The sequence below is a fragment of the Saccopteryx bilineata genome, chromosome 5, assembly GCF_036850765.1.
Source record: "Saccopteryx bilineata isolate mSacBil1 chromosome 5, mSacBil1_pri_phased_curated, whole genome shotgun sequence".
Taxonomy (NCBI): domain Eukaryota; kingdom Metazoa; phylum Chordata; class Mammalia; order Chiroptera; family Emballonuridae; genus Saccopteryx; species Saccopteryx bilineata.
The window spans coordinates 77,448,410-77,470,636 of record NC_089494.1 but is presented as its reverse complement, the minus strand read 5'-3'; the positions used below and the strand labels follow the sequence as shown (position 1 = coordinate 77,470,636).

The 22,227-nt window shown below is 40.2% G+C and overlaps 1 protein-coding gene across 1 annotated transcript in view; it reads right to left on the bottom strand.

The window, feature by feature from the left end:
- Positions 1 to 8,597: 8,597 nt before the first annotated feature.
- PLA2R1 (phospholipase A2 receptor 1) overlaps positions 8,598 to 22,227 on the bottom strand; it is a 131,931-nt gene continuing 118,301 nt past the window's right edge. Inside the window, 6 exon segments of the mRNA XM_066279856.1 lie at positions 8,598 to 10,510; positions 13,595 to 13,771; positions 15,913 to 16,029; positions 16,533 to 16,673; positions 18,834 to 19,002; positions 20,904 to 21,142. Of these exon segments, the coding sequence (XP_066135953.1) occupies positions 10,269 to 10,510; positions 13,595 to 13,771; positions 15,913 to 16,029; positions 16,533 to 16,673; positions 18,834 to 19,002; positions 20,904 to 21,142 (1,085 nt within the window). The 3' untranslated portion in view covers positions 8,598 to 10,268.

Below are 22,227 nucleotides of genomic sequence, written 5' to 3'. Positions count from 1 at the left end.
CTGCAAGAAGCAAGTGCTTGTGTTAATTAACTCTGTGTAAGAAGGTCAGTGGTATACATAGGATGCATTTTGTGGTTTTAGTTATGGATTTCCCCCCTGCAATTAGAGTTCTTCTTTAGGCAGTATAAGCACATGCAGAGTTTCACATTTTTATCTAGCATTTCAGATTTAGGCACATTTGTTGATTTTTTTCCTCTAAAAAACTTAAAATGTAACAATAATAATGGAATTAACTTAAGAAATGAAACGTGGGCCCTGGCCGGTTGGCTCAGTGGTAGAGCGTCGGCCTGGCGTGCGGGGGACCCGGGTTCGATTCCCGGCCAGGGCACATAGGAGAAGCGCCCATTTGCTTCTCCACTCCTCCGCCGCGCTTTCCTCTCTGTCTCTCTCTTCCCCTCCCTCAGCCAAGGCTCCATTGGAGCAAAGATGGCCCGGGCGCTGGGGATGGCTCGGTGGCCTCTGCCTCAGGCGCTAGAGTGGCTCTGGTCGCAACATGGCGATGCCCAGGATGGGCAGAGCATCGCCCCCTGGTGGGCAGAGCGTCGCCCCTCCCCTGGTGGGCGTGCCGGGTGGATCCCGGTGGGGCGAATGCAGGAGTCTGTCTGACTGTCTCTCCCTGTTTCCAGCTTCAGAAAAATGAAAAAAAAAAAAAAAAAAAGAAATGAAACGTGTGTTTTACATTTTTATAAGTATATTGAAAATATTGACTTTTATCTGAAACTGAATATTATAGCTAAAAATTTTAAACTTTGTACACTATTGTATTTCACATTTTGTAAAGAATTAACAAATTGGAATTTTCATTTTATATTGAATTGTAAACATTGGCAATAAAATTATTTTTTTAGATTTTATTGATTGATTTTTAGAGAGAAAAGGAGAGGGAGAGAGAGAAAGAGTTGGGGGGAAGTGGGAAGCATCAACTTGCAGTAGTTGCTTCCTGTATGTGCTCTGACTGGGCAAGCCTGGGGTTCTGAACTGGCGACCTCAGCTTTATCCACTGAGCCACCACAGGGCAGGCCAGAGACAAAATTCTTAATGCTGTATCTTGCAAATAGTCCAAGATACCAAAAGTTTCATCAGGCTCTAGATACCCAGAAACAGTTAAGTCAATATTTTGAAAATGAATATAACTTTAAATTTTTTATTTCTAATATTCAATTATGAAAGCTTTAGTTTCTTTGAGGGTACGCCTAAGAATGATAAGAGAGTCAATGTATGTGTTAATTTGTTCATATAATATATGCTTATAATATAGATTTTAAGCTGAAATTGTTTAGGGAAGTTAATATTTGAATGCCATGGTATGATCATCAATGCATATTTAATCCCTCTTCTAATCTACTCACAGAAATAACTAGGAATTGCTATAAACAAGTTGGCTTTCCATGGATTTAGCCACAGTATTAAGGTAATAATATAAGCCATTCTTGTGATCACCTTTCTTCTGAGGATACAAAAGTTAGCTGAACATGAGTTTTTTCTATCTATTCTTTGTTGTTGGCCCCAAACTAAAAACTTTCTTTCTAACTCAAAAAGACATCAAAGAAAGCTGCCTATTTAAAATTTTCTGCTATTTAATGGACATTGCTCTCTCTCTGTAAACCTCTTCTTCTACCCAACAGAACTAATCGGTACCCTTCTTTTTGATTCTGTTCCTTCTGTTGGTCCAGATCCTTCAGTGGTTGGGCTATTAGGCAGACTGAAGATAAGCCAGACTCTGCTTATTTCTCATAGAGCATTGCTCTTCAAACGTATTTGCTTGCATACTTCCTAAAATAATTTTGAAAAAAAATGTATATCCTTTCACACATTTCTAAGTTGTCATCTGAAGTTTGTTATAATTAAGATACAATTTTCAGTGTATTATAAATAATGACATTTTAAAATAAAAATGTCGTCTCTCTTTTTAATACATATATCCAATGGAATCTAATATCACATAGCAGATTGCAAATGCTTTTATTTTGAAATGATATTAGGTTTACAGAAAAGTTGCCGATATAGCTCAAAGAATTCTTATACACCATTCACCCAGCTTCCTCTAATGGTACATTTCACATAACCAAAGAACAATAATCAAAACTAAGAAATTAATACTGGGATAATACTACTAACTGAACTATACACTTTATTCTCATTCTAAGTTTTCCATAATGTTTATTTTCTATCTCAGGATCCGGGAGTTCAGCTGGCATTTAGTTGTCATATCTCCTTATTCTCCTCTAATCTGTGACATTTCCTCAATCTTTCCTTATCTCCCATGACCTGGACACTTGCAGTGGTCGATTATTTTGTAGAATGTTCCTCAATTTGGATTTGTCTGCCCTTTTTTTTTTTTTACTAAATCGAATTTATGCATTATTAGGGTGGATACTGAAGAAGTCACCTCATCTCAGGGTGTCATACCTGATGCTGATGTGCCTGCTTACTGCTTGTGTTAACCTTGGTCACTTGATTAAAGTGGTTTGTCAGTGTAAAATGTGTACTTGCCCATTGTAATTAGTTTTTGTCTTGAGGGAGATACTTTACGCCTATGCAAATTTCTTGTTTCTCCACAAACACTCACCCACTAATTTTAGCACCTACTGGTGGATCTTGCCTGCAACGGTTATTACTGTTGTGTTTACCCTAGGGTGATTTTGTTTCTCTCATTCATTCTACATTTATAACTTAGAATTCTTCAGTGGATAACTATTGCTCCCCCCAATTTATTTATTTTTACCAATATATAATACTTTTCTATGGGTTGTAACCCAATACAATCATTATTTTGTTGCTCAAATTGTTCCAACTTTGGCCACTGGGAGCTCCCTCAGTTTCACTCCTGTGTCTTTTGGAACTGGCCTTACCTGTTAGTGAGCACTTCCTTAGTTCCTAGCATCACAAGAAATCCCGTCTTCATCCTGTATTTTTCCTGCCCCAGACCTGGGATCAGCCAATTCTCCAAGGATATTTATTTCTTTTGATTACAGATACCAAAAAAAATTGAATTTCATCTTAACTTACTTAAAAATAGAAACATGTACACACAACTCTTTAGCATTCAGAGATTTTACTTTCTTTTTCTCTTTAGCCTTTTACTTCTATTACAATGTCTCCACAACCTTTTATCTTAATGTAATATATTTTTATTCTTGAAACTCTTATTCCTCACCTTGTCATATTTGCCAGCAGTAATATATATATATATATATATATAAATTAAAATTATTAAAAAATTTTCCCTGGGGGGGCAAGATGGTGATGGAATAGGCGGATGTACCAACTTCCACCTCCCAGCACCAAAGTGGATTACAACTTAATTTAAAAAACCATCACCTGGGCCCTGGCCGGTTGGCTCAGTGGTAGAGCGTCGGCCTGGCGTGCAGAAGTCCCGGGTTCGATTCCCGGCCAGGGCACACAGGAGAAGCGCCCATCTGCTTCTCTACCCCTCCTCCTCTCCTTCCTCTCTGTCTCTCTCTTCCCCTCCCACAGCCGAGGCTCCATTGGAGCAAAGATGGCCCAGGCACTGGGGATGGCTCCTTGGCCTCTGCCCCAGGTGCTAGAGTGGCTCTGGTCGCAATGAGCGACGCCCCGGAGGGGCAGAGCATCGCCCCTTGGTGGGAAGAGCGTCACCCCCTGGTGGGCGTGCTGGGTGGATCCCAGTCGGGCGCATGCGGGAGTCTGTCTCTCCCCGTTTCCAGCTTCAGAAAAATACAAAACAAAAAACAAACAAAAAAAACACCATCACCTGGAAAAACCAACTATGGACTAAACTAAGAAGACTCTTTAACCAAGGAACACTGAAGAAGCCACACTGAGACTGGCAGGAAAAGTGGAAACGCGGAGAGGGCTGCCAGCAGCCTGGAGGGACTAGCATGGCAGGAAGTGAGTTTAGTGGAGAGGGGAGGGTCCTGAGCCCCAGGAACAAAGCCCCAGTCTGCAGCCCCAGAGCCTAGAAGAGGCGTATGGACAGTATTTAGCTGCAAAACAAGCCAGGATACTGTTTGTGAGAAAGAGACAGCTGGGGTAGCAATACTTATATCAGACAAAATGGACTTTAAAACAAAGGTTATAGGCCCTGGCCGGTTGGCTCAGCGGTAGAGCGTCGACCTGGTGTGTGGGGGACCTGGGTTCGATTCCTGGCCAGGGCACATAGGAGAGGCGCCCATTTCCTTCTCCACCCCCACCCCCTCCTTCCTCTCTGTCTCTCTCTTCCCCTCCTGCAGCCAGGGCTCCATTGGAGCAAAGATGGCCCGGGCGCTGGGGATGGCTTCTTGGCCTCTGCCCCAGGCGCTAGAGTGGCTCTGGTCGCGGCAAAGCGATGACCCGGAGGGGCAGAGCATCGCCCCCTGGTGGGCGTGCTGGGTGGATCCCGGTTCGGTGCATGCGGGAGTCTGTCTGACTGTCTCTCCCCGTTTCCAGCTTCAGAAAAATTAAAAACAAACAAACAAAAAAAATACAAAGGTTAGTGTAAGAGATAAAGAAGGTCACTATATAATGATAAAGGGAGCAATCCAACATGAAGATATAACCATTATAAATATCTATGCACCTAATATAGGAGCACCTAAATATATAAAGCAGACTTTGATGGATATAAAGAGCGAGATCAATAGCAACACTATAATAGTAGGGGATTTCAGTACCCCATTAACATCACTAGATAGATCCTCAAGAAAGAAAATTAACAAAGAAACAGCAGACTTAAAGGACACACTAGATCAACACGATTTAAATAGTTATCTTTAGAACTTTCCACCCTAAAGCAGAGGAATATACATTCTTTTCAAGTACTCATGGTACATTCTCTAGGACAGACCATATGTTAGGGCACAAAAAGGGTCTCAACAAATTTAAGAAGATTGAAATCATATCAAGCATCTTCTCTGATCACAATGACATGAAACTAGACATACCATGACAGACAGGGACAGACAGGCAGAAAGGGAGAGAGATGAGAAGCATCAGTTCTTCATTGCGGCTCCTTAGTTGTTCATTGATTGTTTATTCATATGTGCCTTGACCAGGGGGCTACAGCAGAGCGAGTGACCTTGCTCAAGCCAGTGACCTCAGGTTCAAGCCAGCAACCTTTGGGCTCATGCCAGAGACCATGGGGTCATGTCTATGATTCCACGCTCAAGACAGCCCTCAAGTTGATGAGGCCATGCTCAAGCCAGTGACCTCAGGGTCTTGAACCTGGGTCCTCTGCATCCCAGGCTGATGCTCTATCCACTGTGCCACCACTGGGTCAGGCACATTTTTTTTCTATATTGACTTATTTCAATTATTATTAGTATGTAATTGATCAGAATAACATAAATATATTACAGCAGCTTAATAGTATATACCAAACTAAAATGTTATATGTAATGCATGTCTTACTGAAATGGATGTATCATAGAGAAATTAATATTAATTTAAAATGGTTAGAATGAGGATTCAGCATGGATTCTATTCTTTTTCTTTTTTTGTCTCTTCTTTCTTTCCTTCCTTCCTTCCTTCCTTCCTTCCTTCCTCCCTCCCTCCCTCCCTCCCTCCCTCCCTCCCTCCCTCCCTTCCTTCCTTCCTTCTTTCTTTCCTTCTTTCTTTTTTCCCTTCCTTTCTTCCTTTTTTGTAAATATATTTGCTGAGAAACTCAAGTCGAATTGCCGGTGCTCACCATAGTCGGTTACCCCCTCCTTCCTGAATACACTGGGAGACCTTTTAGACCTCCTTAGTTAGGTTGGACCATGTAACTAGTTGTGTCCAATGATATGTGAGTAAAATTGTCATGTATTGTTTCAGGACCCTGGGACTTAACACTTCTCTATTCCTTTTTCCTGTGATAGCATCACTGGGTACCCTATGATCCAGAAGTAGGAACGTGCAGCCTAGATTTAAGAGTTACTGCTTATCAATGAGCTGCCCTGGAGAGCCAATGTAATCACAGCAGGCTTTGCATGACCAAGAAATTAACTTCCAAGTTTTGCTTTGAATCACTGATATTAGAGGGTTGTGTGCTTCCACAGCACACCTGAACTTATCCTGACTAATATGGAAATTTTTTCATATAAATAAATAGATGGGAATGAAATGAGGTTTGTTATAGCAATATAAGTCCATTATTTGAATTATTTTTTCACATGTGCCAAAAATTACAGTGATCATACATTAAAAATTATTTTCATCATCAACTGACAATTTGATTATGTTCTCTTTGAGTTTTGCTTAAAGAATTGGAAACACTCAATTTGCAAAGGAATTTGCTACCCAGTCATTAGAATGATTCACTTTGTCAATTTCCTAGAAATAAAATTAAAAGGCTTTACTAAGACTTTACAAATAACTACTAATTATGCCTCTTACTCTTTCATTTATAGACACTTTATTTTACCTGATATACAAGGTAAGGTGGGAAAAAATAAAATATTTTATTATATTTCTATCAATACTTCTTTTCCATTAAAATGTCTTTATCTTAATAAGAGCTTTAATCAAAACACTAGAGTTGTAAATTTAGTTTATTTAATTAATGAAAAATATTTATGATAAAACTTAATTGTTAAGGGCATTCCTCAATGTCAAACCCATGAGCCAAATGAGACAATGCTTAGAAAAAGTCTGATTTTATTTTTAATTCAGTAAGTATGCTAATACTCACCCTTACTTAGAAATATAAGGTAAATAAATCTAAGAGCCTGCCATGAGCTTTTTATCAGGATAAAGTTAAGACACCAGGTTCTTATCAATGTCTACACTCTTCTTGCTTTCACCAGATATTCTCTCCAGGGGCTGGATAAAATGAAGTCTTAAATGAAGTGGTTATCAACCCTGCTGTCCCACTAAACAATACATATTATTTAGAATATCCCAATATGGAATATCTAACTCATCACTTCACCCTTAATAGAAAAACATATGAATCCAGGGAAAGACATGAGTCTATACACGGGGTTTATCATTCCTTTATTAAATGAATCTTCACTGACATCATGACTTGGAGTTTTTTTGTTTGTTTGGTGCCGTGGAATTTTTTTCCCAAGGTAAAAGGTCTCAGTAAGATTTGAAGCGACAGTCTTTTCTTTTCTGCTTCTTTTTCTAAAGGTTGAAACAAGCATTTGTGAAAAGAGAAGTCGGAAATAAGAACCACTAGGGGTGGAACCATGATCTCAGGGGTGTTCTCATGCAAATTAGTTCTAAGAAAGACTATCTATGAAGGTTAAAGATTCTGGAAACGGAACTCCTTAAAAATCCCCATGCTCCTGTGTCCTTTGGAAATCTTAAATGCATCTTCAGGGCATGTGTCCTCAGTTTGAAGACTTAACTTAGAGAGTGTATTTCAATAACCTGTGGAAGCTACAGAATTAGTCAATCATGGATCTCAAGTTAATGTCTTCTTGTCAGGCAGGAGTAGGAGACCCCTGGAGGACCACTCCAAGGCTTTAGGAGATGGACGCCCGACTATAGGGAAATACTGGAACCTATAAATGACTGAGTAGAAAAGTCCTCCTACAAGCCCATGTTGGTGTGGATGAGAAATAAACCTTGGCTGTGTTAAAGCACCAAGATATTGGGATTGTTTGCTACAGTATTTAGCCTCCTCTGACCAAGAAAGTAGCAATGGTGCTGGATAGGGTCTCACTACAGCAGGGTCAGAATGACCTTTTAGCCAGAACTGCAATGTCCAGGTAGAGAATTGAATCGGAGCCATGGACAATCCTCCAAGGATTAGGTGGTGGCACGGAGAGGAAGGATGGGGCCAAATCAAAGAGAATAGGCTGCAGGTTGTGCCAACTACAGACTTCATAGTAGATGCCAGCAGAATTCCCAGGAGCGGAGCCGGACAGCAACCTTCAGTGGAGACCCGGTCACACACCTCCCGTCAGTTGTCACCTTCTCCCCCAGTGCCACGAGACACAAGTTCTCATATATCCAACCATCATTTGAGAGGAAGGAAAACTCCAGGTGACTGAATGTTTATCTAAAGAGACCATCTACCTCACGCTTCATAGGGAGTGGACGTTTCAATAGAAAGAACATTTAAACTGCAAGAAGACTGCTGAAATGGAAGAGCCATTAGATTTAGTGAGAAAAATCCAAGATTTTCCATTACCCAGAGTCATAGAAAATAACTTGATTTTTTTGGGGGTGGGGCAAAGGTAGATTTAATGGCAGGTGCACCAGGTGTGCACCCTGGGCCCGACTTCTGAAGGGCCCTACAGAACCCCAACTTTACACTTTTTTTCTAATGACACTAAGTTTGGTTTCATATGTGCAATTTTAACATGAATAGTACATAATATTTTATATTTATTTAAAAATATGGTTAACATGTATTTTTATTTTCCCTGTCTCTTTTTTTTAAGGGGCCCAATATTTTCTCCTGAGCCTGGGGCCTCAACCGCCCTTAATCCTCCTCTGTGGAGGGGGCACATTAATGATGTATGAATGAGTCTGTGACCCTGCTGCTTTTTCCTTTTCATGCTGTAGCCATGAAATCAAGTTCAGATTAAAAATAGACAAGGAAAACATGTTTTTAAAAAGTGCACATATATGAATAAAACAGAATATTTCAGTACTTTCTATTTCTGAAATTTCAGTAACGTCAAGGACTGCATGATCTGTCCTTGGGGCAGAGTCTCCAAAGATGTGGTTCAGTACCAAACATCACAGTACAGAGCATTGACAAACAGGACAGTTTCCTTCTGCAAAACCACTTGACGAATGACATGCTTTGTCACATTGTTATGTGTGACTATTCCACTTCAACATACCTTGACTGAAAGGATAATTGATTAACAGTTGTTTTGTTTTGTTTTTTAAAACCAAGTCCAATGAAAAAAAGAGAACTTTAATTCACTTGACAGATTGTTAAATTGGGCTTTCATACCATCTGGTTAGTCCAGTCATTCTTTTGAGTCATAAATATACAATTGTCATATAGTATAATATCTTTTAAAAAGCAAAGTTGGAAAACTTTGAAACAATTATGGAAGTTGATTGTTCCGGTGAGTAAACTACACAGAGCAGCAGTGAAGAGCTGCTTTCGGGAGCTGTGTTAACTGTTTCCAGTCATGGGGACTTCATGCTGAGGGCATGATCTTCAAGTTGTATTTGTAATGATGGTTTTCCACTCAGGAATTTATTCATACCTTTTTCCAGAGCTCCACCTTGTGACTGGTGGCTACCAGTTTTGAGGTAGCTGGTTGTAGTAATTATAACGCAGACTCTAGGGAGGTGCTGAGATCCGCCCTCCTGCCCCGTGTTTCTCTATCATGGGACCTTACTTAATTTTCATAACCACCTGATATTTCCTACTCATGCATTTCTCTACTGGTTTACGGTCAGTTTTCCTTCATTAGAAAGTAAGTGCCATGAAAACAGAGTTCATTGACTTACGCCATTACCTCCAGTTTCTAGAATAGCACTTGGTTCTTAATAGGAACTCAATAAACATTTAATTAATGAGTGTACCTTTAAATATTGATGAGAAAGTCATTTTTCTTTATAATGAAGGAAGATACAATCTGTGATTTTAAAGTTATGGGCAGTATCATGCTTTTAATCACTGCTTACTGACTGCACTTACTAGCCCCACGCAAATGAAGATGGTTCCCCAGAACCCTAGTTTACTAACGAGAACACTGCACATAAACTCATTCACATAGCGAAGCTATCAAGAGTACTACTGGAGAGTAATTTTTTTAGTACTTCTCAACATATTCTTGAGTCCGGTTCCAAAGCGACTTTAATTCAGATCCTCAGTTTTCCCCTTTAAATTCAAGTTTCTATTTATATTTTTTGGTTGTTAGGAGTCTTGCCAATTATTTTATACCTTTAGTTTTTAATAAAACCTATAAGTTTTAACAATATTAAGACCTCAATAAATTCCTTTAAGCTTATCTATATTTAAACCATCAAGTGTAGGGTTTTAGATATTGTTTAACTTCCTTTCTTTTAATGAAATGCGTATGGGTGAATGTCTGAATAGCTTAGTTTTAAAATTCCCCCAAACTTTTTGGTAGAAACACGGTAATGCAAAAACTATTATTCACATTGGTTTGAGAATTTTCAGTTGGGAATTTCTTTTAATGGTTCTTGTTTTCTGGATAATGACCATTGTGTAATTCCTCTTTTTAAGAATAGATCACAGTTGGGGAAATGGATATATCAAGACCCATCTGATTTGGTTACAATTCAAAGCCAGTAATCACTTTAAGAATAATTAACATAGTGACCCAATTCACATTGTCACAGTATCTGGTCTGTAAGGGGAAGCCGAGGAAGCTCCCCTGACCCCTTCTCTACAGGGCCCCGTGGCTGTGGCATTCCAGCGCTTCATTCTTCTCAAGATCAGAAATGAGAATATTTTCTTCCAAATGTCCTGCACTAACGTTGGTTGTAGGGTAGGAAGGATTCCCAAATTGTGCAAGTCTCCTGAAAACACCACGGCTGTGCTTGTATGTGCAGAAGGAAAGGATGGAAATGGCCAGAACTGCTATCAGAGTCAGCGCTACTGCAAGTGGTACAAGGCTGTGACTTGGTCCTGAAGGAGGATGAAAAAGAAAGGTCAACTTCAAGGACTATGAAGTATGGCAGACACTGTCATATGGTTAATTTCTATTTTATTATTTCCAAGACAAATAAAGATGGTCTCTAATATTCCAACATACCTTTTCCTTCATGTTCCTTTACCACGTGAATATCTAAAATCAAGTACAAAGATATATATATATATATATGTGTGTGTGTGTGTGTATCAGATGAGGTTCTTTTTAGTTCATAGCAAAATTACGTCATTACTTATAGCTGGGCTCAGCAAACTGTGGCCTGTCGTTTAAATCTGGGCTTTTGTTTTCATAAATGAACGTTATTTATGGAACTTGGCCACACTCTTTTGTTTATGCATTGTGTGTGTGGCAGCTTCCACGCTACAATGGCAGCATGACAGAGACCATATGGCCCCAGAGCCTAAAATATTTATATCTGGTCCTTTATCAGAAAAGTTCACTGAACCCTGATTTACAGTAATCATTATTAGTGCTTGTAAACACATGCACTGCCTTTTTCCTTTTCTTAAGCCAAAGAATTCCCATCTATTCTCAGCACTGTGCTGCAATAAAAAGTGAGTAAAATATAGTCCCTGCTTGCAAGAAACTCAATTTTGTTGGGATCTGTTACAAAGTCTGTCCAGCAATGATAAACTCCCTGCCTTTATGCAAAGATTAAAAAATCAACCTCTGTCATACTTATGATTTCAAGAATCTTGAAAAATGAATAATAGCTCCTCCATTCAAAAAGTTAAAGGGTTCCTGTTTGAAGATTTTTTTTTACTGTAAAAATGTATCCCTTTCAAGTAGACTCTATGTCAAAATTTGAACTCTGCTATTTTTGAGAGCTAGAAAAAGATGTAGAGTGATCCAAAAAAAGATCAGTAAAGGGTTTATGAGTGGAGGAAGTGCCTTGGGATGTCCACAGACCCTTATGGACTTAAAAGAAACATCGACATTGTAACCAAGAGCAAAATCCCATGCTTAAAAAAAACACCTTGTTTTGCAATTTAAAAATAACATTGTATAATTTTGCATACTACAATTGAAAACAGGTACTACTATTGTGTAGTGTGTGTGAAGATACTATAAGGAAGACTTTTTAAAAAAGTAGTTATTCTCAGGAGGGAGGCAGTGAGAAGGTGCAGGAGGAGCATGTAGTCAGAAAATTTGTACTCTAATCCTTGAGGTAGCTTTAGTTTGTACAAGCGGTTTTCTCATCTGTGAAATGGGAATATTCCATGCACTCCTCTGCCTTCAAAAGTTGCTGTGAAAGATGAAAGAGGTACGCTATGTATCACAGGAAGCCTTACAGTCCTGTAAAGACATGAGGTGTGTCTGATTTCTTGTTATTTAAATGCTATGAATCACTTGGATATAAATTTTAAAGAATCTGTGTTCTTTATCACACAGAGTTGACACACTATTTGGGTTTCAAACATTAGTACCCACACCTATCAGTTTTTTCTTCTTCATTAGCAATATGTGTTCAGTCACCAAGGCCTGATGATCCTCTTTTCCCATTTCTACTCCCCTTTTCTGTCCCTAGTTCCACTGCCCAAATTACAACTGCCTCTCTTGACATCTGGATGAATGAGACTCCACTGCAGGTGTCCACGGAGCACAGAGGTGTCCCTGTCTCCTTCACCATGCCCACCTCTTCATGGATCCTACATTACTATGCAATTGTATTCCCATCACCACCTAGCATGAGCCCTTCGCTCCAGTCTAAGCTCATTCTCCATTGCTGCCTTTAGTCATTTATCCTATATGCCTTCCCTCCTCTAGTCTCCTCTTTGGGGATTCCAAAGCCACATCTCTGACATCGCCAGCTGCCAGGCCACAACACTCCCTTGGTCTTTATAATACTGGCACATAGACACTGCTGTGATTATTCATAAACACTACAAACACCTTCCCACTGTTAATGAGCCTCATTAATGCCCTAGCTTAGGCCTGACCTGTGGTGGCACAGAGGATAAAGCATTGACCTGGAATGCTGAGGTCCTGGTTCAAGACTCTGTGCTTGCCCGGTCAAGGCACATACCAGAAGCAAGGTGATGCTTCCCATTCCACGCAACCCCCATCCGATCTCTCTTTCTAAAGTCAATAATAAAATTTTAAAAAGAAAAAATTTTTTTGAATTTTATTTATTCATTTTATTGGAGAGAGAGAGAGAGAAGAGGGGAGGAGCAGGAAGCATCAACTCCCATATGTGCCTTGACCAGGCAAGCCCAGAGTTTCAAACCGGTGACCTCAGCATTCCAGGTCAACTCTTTATCCACTGTACCACCACCAGTCAGGCAAAAGAAAATTTTTTTTAAAGTGCCCTAGTTTAGAAATCTCTGCTATGGTTTGCACCAGACTAGAATTTTCTGGCTTAGATTTCTAATTTTATTTATTTATTTATTTATTCATTTTAGAGAGGAGAGGGAGAGAGAGAGAGAGAGAGGAGAGACAGAGAGAGAGAAGGGGGGAGGAGCTGGAGGCATCAACTCCCATATGTGCCTTGACCAGGCAAGCCCAGGGTTTCGAACTGGCGACCTCAGCATTTCCAGGTCGACGTTTTATTCACTGTGCCACCACAGGTTAGGCTCTAATTTTTTTTTTATCACTATACATTAAGTACATAGCTCAAGATAAAGTTAAAATATTACTTTTATAACATATTATATCTTATGATAGAGAATTACTTCTACTTATCCACAGGACTCCTAAAGCCTAGATTATATTTCTTGGGTCCAAAGATGAACTTTATAATCTGAGTAGCAGCTGTCAGAATGAGGACTCTTGATTACATTTCTAGCTGTAGCTGCTTGAGGTAAACTGCTTTTTAACCCGTTGGGTTAACAGCCAGGGTAACTCAAGACAGTCCTAGGCTTTGAGTTAATTAATAATGATTTGTTTCTCATCTCAGAAAAAGAAGGGGCTGACAGGTTCTAGGATGTGTCTGATATAGAATCAGGTGATAAGGTTAGACTCAATCTGAATTCTCCTTGAGTACTGGGATTTTCAAAGCTTTAAATGCTAAAGAGGTCGGTCAGCATTAGTCAAGCTGGGACCAAAATGACTTCACCCACCTGCCTCCCTTTTACATATAAATCCTTTTTTCTCCTGACATGGGGATGGCTGCCACAGTCCTTCGGGGATCCTCAGGGCCAAACACAGGTGGGGTTTGATGTGGTCCATCTCTGGCTTCCGAAGGCCCCAGTTTGACTGGTCTGTGGGAGTTCCATCAAACCACTTTATGGTTTTATCTGTGGAAAAAAATGCCAACTTATAAATTATATGCATGGTTATCAAACGTACTAAGACTAGAATGAACCATAAAAAACAGCTTCTAAATTTAATGAGACTCTCTCCTTACCTGATGCTTTTAACTCAGTAAGGACAGTTATGAACTCAACATCAGAAGGTAGGTATTTGTAAAGTTGCCCTGTCAACAACTCTAATTTAATTTAGTTCTAACTTAGTTTACTTAGGATGTCATGTTTCTTCATGGAAGTCTGAATTTTGAAATATTTCTTTTCATTATAAACAATTTAAAGAAATCATTTAATAAACTAATCAACCTAGAGAAAAATCCCTTGAAGTCCTAACACCTCTATCATTACAAAATGGCTCACTTTCTAAAAGAATTTTACAGTGAGTTTCTTTAAGTAGCAAGCCAGTGGTGTACCACAGGATAGGGCCCGTGGGCGAGTCCATGTGTTGGCAATAAGGGGGAACATTGTCTGAAAAGGACTTAAAACCACAATAAAATTAACTCAAAGTCAGTCAGCTTTATTTTATTTTATATTTTTTGCATTTTTCTGAAGCTGGAAACACGGAGAGACAGTCAGACAGACTCCCGCATGCGCCCGACCGGGATCCCCTGGCACGCCCACCAGGGGCGACGCTCTGCCCACCTGGGCGTCGCCATGTTGCGACCAGAGCCACTCTAGCGCTTGAGGCAGAGGCCACAGAGCCATCCCCAGCGCCCGGGCCATCTTTGCTCCAATGGAGCCTTGGCTGCGGGAGGGGAAGAAAGAGAGGAAGGAGAGGGGGAGGGGTGGAGAAGCAAATGGCACTTCTCCTGTGTGCCCTGGCCAGGAATCGAACCCGGGTCCTCCGCACGCTAGGCCGATGCTCTACCGCTGCAGTCAGCTTTTTATTATCACCATGTGCTAGAAATTCTGAACAATGTCAGTGACTGAAATACTGCTCCTTGCCAGGGCAGACCCACCCTCTGCTTTAATACACCCCTGTAACAAGCTGTCTGTACCAATTCAAATAATTTTCTTCACGAGTACTTTCAAAAACCATCATGTAAGTAATGGAAAGAACATAATGCTCTAATTTGAGTAGTAGATAATTCTAGTAGCATAATTCATCACTGAAACATTTCCATAACTCTGTTGTGCTGTTTTTTTTAAAGTGAGAGGAGGGGAGATAGTAAAACAGACTCCCTCATGCTCCCCCAACCAGGATCCACCTGGCAACCCCCATCTAGGGCGGATGCTCGAATCAACTGAGCTATCCTCCATGTCTAGGGCCAACGCTCAAACCAATCAAGCTACTGGCTGCAGGAGGGGAAGAGAGAGAGAAGGGAGAGAAGGAAGGGAATAGAAGCAGATGGTCGCTTGTCATGTGTGTCCTGATTGGGGATCAAACCCAGGACATCCTCATGCTGAGCTGATTGATACTTTATCCACTGAGCCAACCGGCCAGGGCCTACTGTGCTGTTTTAACATTTAGAAACCTGAGGTGTTTTCATGTGAAGATGATTTCAGTGTCTGTGACTAAGTCTGCAAACATAAAGTGCCAGTCAAGCATCTTCATGTAGATGAATTTGTTTGTTTCCATTTTGGGTATTCTGGGATTATTCCACAGGAAAAGAGCGTATAGAGCAGACGTCTCCAAACTTTCTACACAGGGGGCCAGTTCACTGTTGGAGGGCCAGACTATAAAAAACAAAACAAAACTATGAACAAATCCCTATGCACACTGCACATATCTTATTTTAAAGTAAAAAAACAAAATGGGAACAAATACAATATTTAAAATAAAGAACAAATAAATTTAAATCAACAAACCGACCAGTATTTCAATGGGAACTATGCTCCTCTCACTGACCACCAATGAAAGAGGTGCCCCTTCCAGAAATGCGGCGGGGGCCAGATAAATGGCCTTAGGGGGCTGCATGTGGCCTGCGGGCCCTAGTTTGGGGACTCCTGGTCTAGAGAACAGGGTTAGCAAAATATTCTTTGGAAGAAATGGCTTTGAGATTTGTGCTATTTTTTTTTTCACTACAAATGTATCCAGAGAATGTTTTCTGGTTTGTAGAGGCCATTTTCATCAACCTTGACCACTTTGTATTTATTTATGTCCTCTCCTCTTTTCTATACAAATTACTTACTGTCACCATCAAACTGAGCATTCAGCCAAACTGTCTGGACAGAAGAACCAAAAACAAAAAGCTCTTCTAGGAGAAATGAATTTTCAGCCTCATCCTTGATTGTCAAAAGATTAGATCCTATAAAAGAGACAATCAGCAAATGAACAAGTATTTGTGTTCACAGGTAAATACAATTTAAAAAATGTCTCCTGTACTGTAATTTGTAAAGCTCGGGCTTTGAAAAATGAAATTTTCTATTGTATGTAAGTGATTTTTTATTAAAAATGTTAAAGCAAAATCACATATATGAAGAGATATAAGCATGTACTTCAGAAGTAAAAGAAAGCATAGAATATTAATTTTAGGGAACATTAAAATTTGTAATTCAAATGCATTCAAAAGGAACATTTTTTGGGGAGAGAGTACAGTGTCTGAGACATCATCTTAGGTTTTAACATTTTATACTAGACACTGAGTTCCATATATTAGCCATTCCTCAAATAAGCAAATTCAATAGTATTTCTTTTTTCTTTTTTTTGTTGCTGCTAAAATCACTTAATAATCAGACAAAAAATTACATTGCTTACTAAAATATCAAGAAGGAGCACATTGAAAGCATTATACCATCACAAAAGAATTACCTTCCTTTTTGCAAAATTCATGAGCAGCCTCAAAACTCATGCTGTCTAGGACTGTAGAAAGACTGTAGCAATTACTTTTGAATTTTATCCAGGGAATAGATGTTTCTGAGCACAACTCTGGGTGTCCAAATGGTCTTGTTTCTATAAACAAAAATCAGTTATAATTTCAGTGTGGTGACTGAGTTGAGATAAACATTGCATTGCATTCTATGGAACCAAGTTAAATATATGTAATGATATTTTCAAGGTAAAAGTCTGAAGAAAGGGTTTAATAGAAATGATTACAAAACTAGGACCGGTTTACAGCATTTCTGGCAGACATCATCTTTGCCTCTACATAACAGGGTATATGAACGCATTGCTTCCTTGGCTTAGTTTGGGTGCCGCCTGGGGCAGGGTGGCTGACTTTCACGTTTATTGTATTGAAGGACAGGAGTCATAGAAATGCTATGAAGCCGGCAAAAGGCAATTCCACATGTATGTGCACAGTGTGTCACATGCAGTGTTGAATATCACAGATTTAGCAAATCCTTATATGCTAATCAACCTATTAGTGAAAAAATGCATTCAGTAACATATCATATAACATGACATGATGTAACATGACATGACATGGCATAGCATAGCATGGCATAGCATAGCATTGCATAGCATGGCATAGCATAGCATAGCATGGCATAACATAACATTGCATAGCATAACACAGGGAAGTTTGGGGTGGACTTGGCTTCAAAGAGCAAGCATGAGAATCAGACACGTCCACGCTGAGCTCCTAGGTGGCTACAGGCACACCTAACTTCTCTATACTTTGGTTTATCTTCAGAAAAGAGCTAACAACATCTTTCTTACAACTTAAAAAGTTTAAGTGAGCTAGTGCCTCATGCTTCTTAAGCATTCAATAAACAGTGTTGTTGAAAGGGAAGGCTAACTTTTATTAGAGTATTTTAGAGGCAGAATGTGCTTTTCTAATATATATATGGCTAGCAGTTACATTTTTATCCTGAATTATTTTTTATCTGAAGTTACATAATGTGCATGCTCTTTGACTTACACTGTCCAGAATGTAAGAAATAAATGCAGTTTTATTAAGTGAGAGATTCAAAAAGAGACCAACTAGTCTTAAGGAACTCTATGTGCTGCAGCAATAAAAGGAATGGGGATCTGGTGTGATGGGATGAACACCACATCAGAAAGCGAGGAGACTGACTTCTCCTGGGGCTGTTGGTGGACACCTATCAAGAAGCTACATAACCTGACCAGGTGGTGGTGCAGTGGACAGAGCGATGACCTGGGATGCCGAGCGCTGAGGTTTAAAACCCCAAAGTTGCGTGGGCTCATCTGGCTTGAGCATGGGATCATAGATATGACCCCATGGTCACTGGGTTGAACCCAAATGTCACTGGCTTGAGCTCAAGGTTGCTGGCTTGAGCAAGGGGTCACAGGCTCAGCTGGAGCACCTCTGTCAAGACACATATAAGAAAGCAATCAATGAACAACTAAGGTGAGAAAACCATGAGTTGAGACTTCTCATCTCTCTCCCTTCCTGTCTGTTTGTCCCTGTCTGTCACCTCTCTCTCTTTCTCTCTATTGATAAAAAAAAAAGCTATTTAATGCTCTGAATTTATTTCATCTTTAAAATAGAGTTCACCTGGCCTAACCAGGTGAACTTTAAGTATAACGAGATATTATCATTTTAACATTTAAATATATATGTGATATAAATACAAATATTATTAGCATTGTTATTATTATGACTCCAGACTCCTACTCATCCTTGACTTAAACATAAATCCCCAGTCTGGCATTCAAGGTCATCCATGCTCCTAACTCACATTTCTAAGCCTGATTTCCTACCTCTTCCTTAACCACAACCTGCAACGTAGGAAAATCTCAACACCAGCTTTGCCTCGTATGTGCCCAGTCCCTTCTTCCTCCCATGCCCTGCCCCACCTCTTCTGCTCAGAATGCCACTCCATGTCCCATCATAGCCTCTTTACATCCCCCACCCATTCTTCAAGGACAGTCTCCACAGTTAAGTCCTTTACGAAGTCTTTCTACATTTCTCCAAGTGGGTATGATGTGTTCTTTTGCTTGCTAACACAACACTTGCTGCCTCTCATGATGCTTGGTAGCCCTGCATTGCTTAATATATAGTTATTTATCTGTACATCACCTATCAGACCAGAGACTTCTTGAGGGCAGATACTCCTTCCTGTTCTTCCTCACAGTTCCTGCTTAGCACAGTGCTTTGCATACAAGAGGTGCATACAGATTTTTTGAGTTGGAAAGAATTGAACCTACTGGTAGGTAGGTGACAAATGGCTCCTTGCAGAAAAGACTGGCAGGCTGCGCTACTCCAGCGCCCATTGGTGTCGGCAAAAACACAGTCGCCCAGCAAAGATGACTCATCATCTTTCCAAAAAGTGAAGGAGGATTTGGTGCCATCTGACCAATCAAAACTGAGACCATTCTGTGGAGGGAAATGAGACATCATTTCTTTGCCAGGACTGCTGGGGACATCACCCAATGCTGTTTGAACATCCTCCACTTCACACATAGATTTGTATTTCCACATCTTAGATTTTTATTTCAGGGGGGTTTAGGACAGCTTGTGAACACAGCTTGACAAAAAAGAATATCTGCCACAAGAATTATCTTTTTTAGTTTTTGGGAATCCTTGACTTCCTGCCACCATAATTTCTCAGCAAGCAATCAGAGTGAAGTTGGATCAATACCTTGTTCTTTACACCAAAATAAATTTTGGATTGATCAAAGATTTAAACATAAAATTGAACACATACAAGTGTGAAAGAAAACTTGGTTAAATATTTTACACTCTTGATGTGGGGAAAATCCAAGTCTGATAGAAAATCCAGAGGCCATAAAGAAAAAATTGACTACATAAGTGAAACCATTCTGTAATACAAAAACACAGTAAGCAACCATAAAAGGCCATCCTTTCGCCTGACCGGGCGGTTGCGCAGTGGATAGAGCATTGGACTGGGATGCAGAGGATCCAGGTTCGAGACTCTGAGGTTGCCAGCTTGAGCGAGGGCTCATCTGGTTTGAGCAAAAGCTCACCAGCTTGAGCCCAAGGTCGCTGGCTCGAGCAAGAGGTTACTCAGTCTGCTGAAGGCCCACGGTCAAGGCACGTATGAGAAAACAATCAATGAACAATTAAGGTGTTGCAATGCACAACAAAAAACTAATGATTGATGCTTCTCATCTCTCCGTTCCTGTCTGTCTATCCCTCTCTCTGATTCTCTCTCTGTCTCTGTAAAAAAAAAAAAAAAGGCCATCCTTTCACTTATCCCACTGGCAAGGATTAAAATTTTGACATACCCAGTGTTGGTGAGGATGTGAAAATACTAGATGTTATCACACACTGTTGTTGGCATATGAATTGGTGCAAACTTTTGGAGGGCAATCTGGTGCTACTTGTTATAAAGTGTACTTAGCAACTGCACTTCTGGGAACTCATCCTACTTGCACAAGGATATTTGTTATGCATTGTTTGTAATTGTGAAAACTGGGAAGAACCCAAATGTCCATTCTTAGGAGGATTGTTTAATGAATTGTGGTATATCCTTACATGTGTTAGATTTTTATGTGCTGATATTGAAAACTGTATAAGGTGTACTAAATAAAAGAGCAAGTTTAAAAACAACATATATGTAAGTTTTCATTTGTATTTAAAAAAACAGTATACAAATTCAACCATTACATTTATGTATATGTGCCTATACATGACTTTTCTAAATGGCACACAAGAAAGTGTTTACAGTGATTGACAATGAGGAGTAGCACTAGAGTCAAAAGAGAATAGATTTACTTTTTACTAATTTGAGTGTTTAATATTTTTATTTAAAAAAAGAAAACTAAAAAAAATCTTAATTTTCAAACTACATCCCTAGAAAAGAAAAGTAACCTATATGTTAAATGTCAAGGAACACTGAATTAATTAATAACCAAATTTCCAGGTAGGAAGCGACTCCTTTCTCTTGGGAATTTCTTAAGTGCAACAAATTACCCAAATGTGTGTGTTTGAGTTTAAGATGTGTTCTGATGCACATATGAGGAAGTACCTTGAAATTTCTCAAGAATTTTCATAGAACCTTTAAAGGGTATTAATTTCCAGAAACTAGGCAAGTGGATATTTACTCTAACATGGTATTCATTTTTATTTTATGGTCATAGGCCGCTCATAAGGTTGGTCAGTAGTTATCATATAAACCAATTACTTAAATGCTACAGTTACTACTATTTCTGGGAAATTATTTTCTGTGCTAATTTCAGTGACTATATTACTGAGGAAGTAGATGTGAAACTCAGTTAGGCAAGGATTGTCCAAGGGGTTTTTAGGACACCTACATCTGCACGGAACAGTCCAATCCAGTGGGCATGTCCCAGCCGGTGGAGGACCACAGTGAGGAAGGACTGGCGATACTGATCTGTAATGCTGACCAGTTTTGCTCCGTGCATCAGGCAGGTTTTTATTGCTGTGTACCAAGTCATATTTGCACTAATTATTTTGTAAGTTCTGTTTCCAAATTTTAAGGTATTGGGGATTGGATACATATCAGATGGATTTACACCATGTCCAGAAGTATCTAGAACAAGAACAAGAACAAAAATAATTTGTAGCATCTGGATGAGAAAGGGGGAGGCAAAGCTTAGCACAGAAACCAGTCACCATGATCCATGCTGTTGTTAACATCAGTGTTTTTCTTCCCAGAATTGACTACTTCAAAGTGAGGACACTACCTGAAAGTTTAGGTGATGCTAAAGAATTAGAACACTTAGGAAATTTGCCTGACCAGATGGTGGTGTAGTGGATAGAGCATCAACTGGGACACTGAGGACCCAGGTTCAAAACCCTGAGGTCATGGGGTTGAGCACGGGCTCATTAGGCTTGAGCACAGGTTCATGGAGCGCAGGGTCACTGGCTTGAGCATGGGATCATAGACATAACCACATGGTCGCTGGCTTGAGCAAGGGGTCACTAGCTTGGCTGGAGTCCCCTGGTCAAGGCGTGCATAAAAAGCAATCAATGAGGCCCTGGCCGGTTGGCTCAGTGGTAGAGCGTCGGCCTGGCGTGCAGAAGTCCCGGGTTCGATTCCCGGCCAGGGCACACAGGAGAAGTGCCCATTTGCTTCTCCACCCCTCCCCCTCTCCTTCCTCTCTGTCTCTCTCTTCCCCTCCCGCAGCCAAGGCTCCATTGGAGCAAAGATGGCCCGGGCACTGGGGATGGCTCCTTGGCCTCTGCCCCAGGCACTAGAGTGGCTCTGGTTGCAGCAGAGTGACACCCCGGAGGGGCAGAGCATCGCCCCTGGTGGGCGTGCCGGGTGGATCCCGGTCGGGCGCATGCGGGAGTCTGTCTGGCTGTCTCTCCCCGTTTCCAGCTTCAGAAAAATACAAAAAAAAAAAAAAAAAAAAAGCTATCAATGAAAAACTAAGAGTGCTGAAATTACAGGTTGATGCTTCTCATCTCTCTCCCTTCTTGTCTGTCTGTCTTGCTAAAAAACAAACAAAAAAACACTTAGGAAATTTAATGAATGAGTTTCTTTTAAAAATATAAATATATATTAAATATTTCTAGAAGGTTTCTCTTTTTGAGAGTCCTTTGCCAAATCAACCACTCTGGTGGAATTCACGTGATCTGCTTGGGCCGGTTTCATCCTGAGCTGTACTTGGT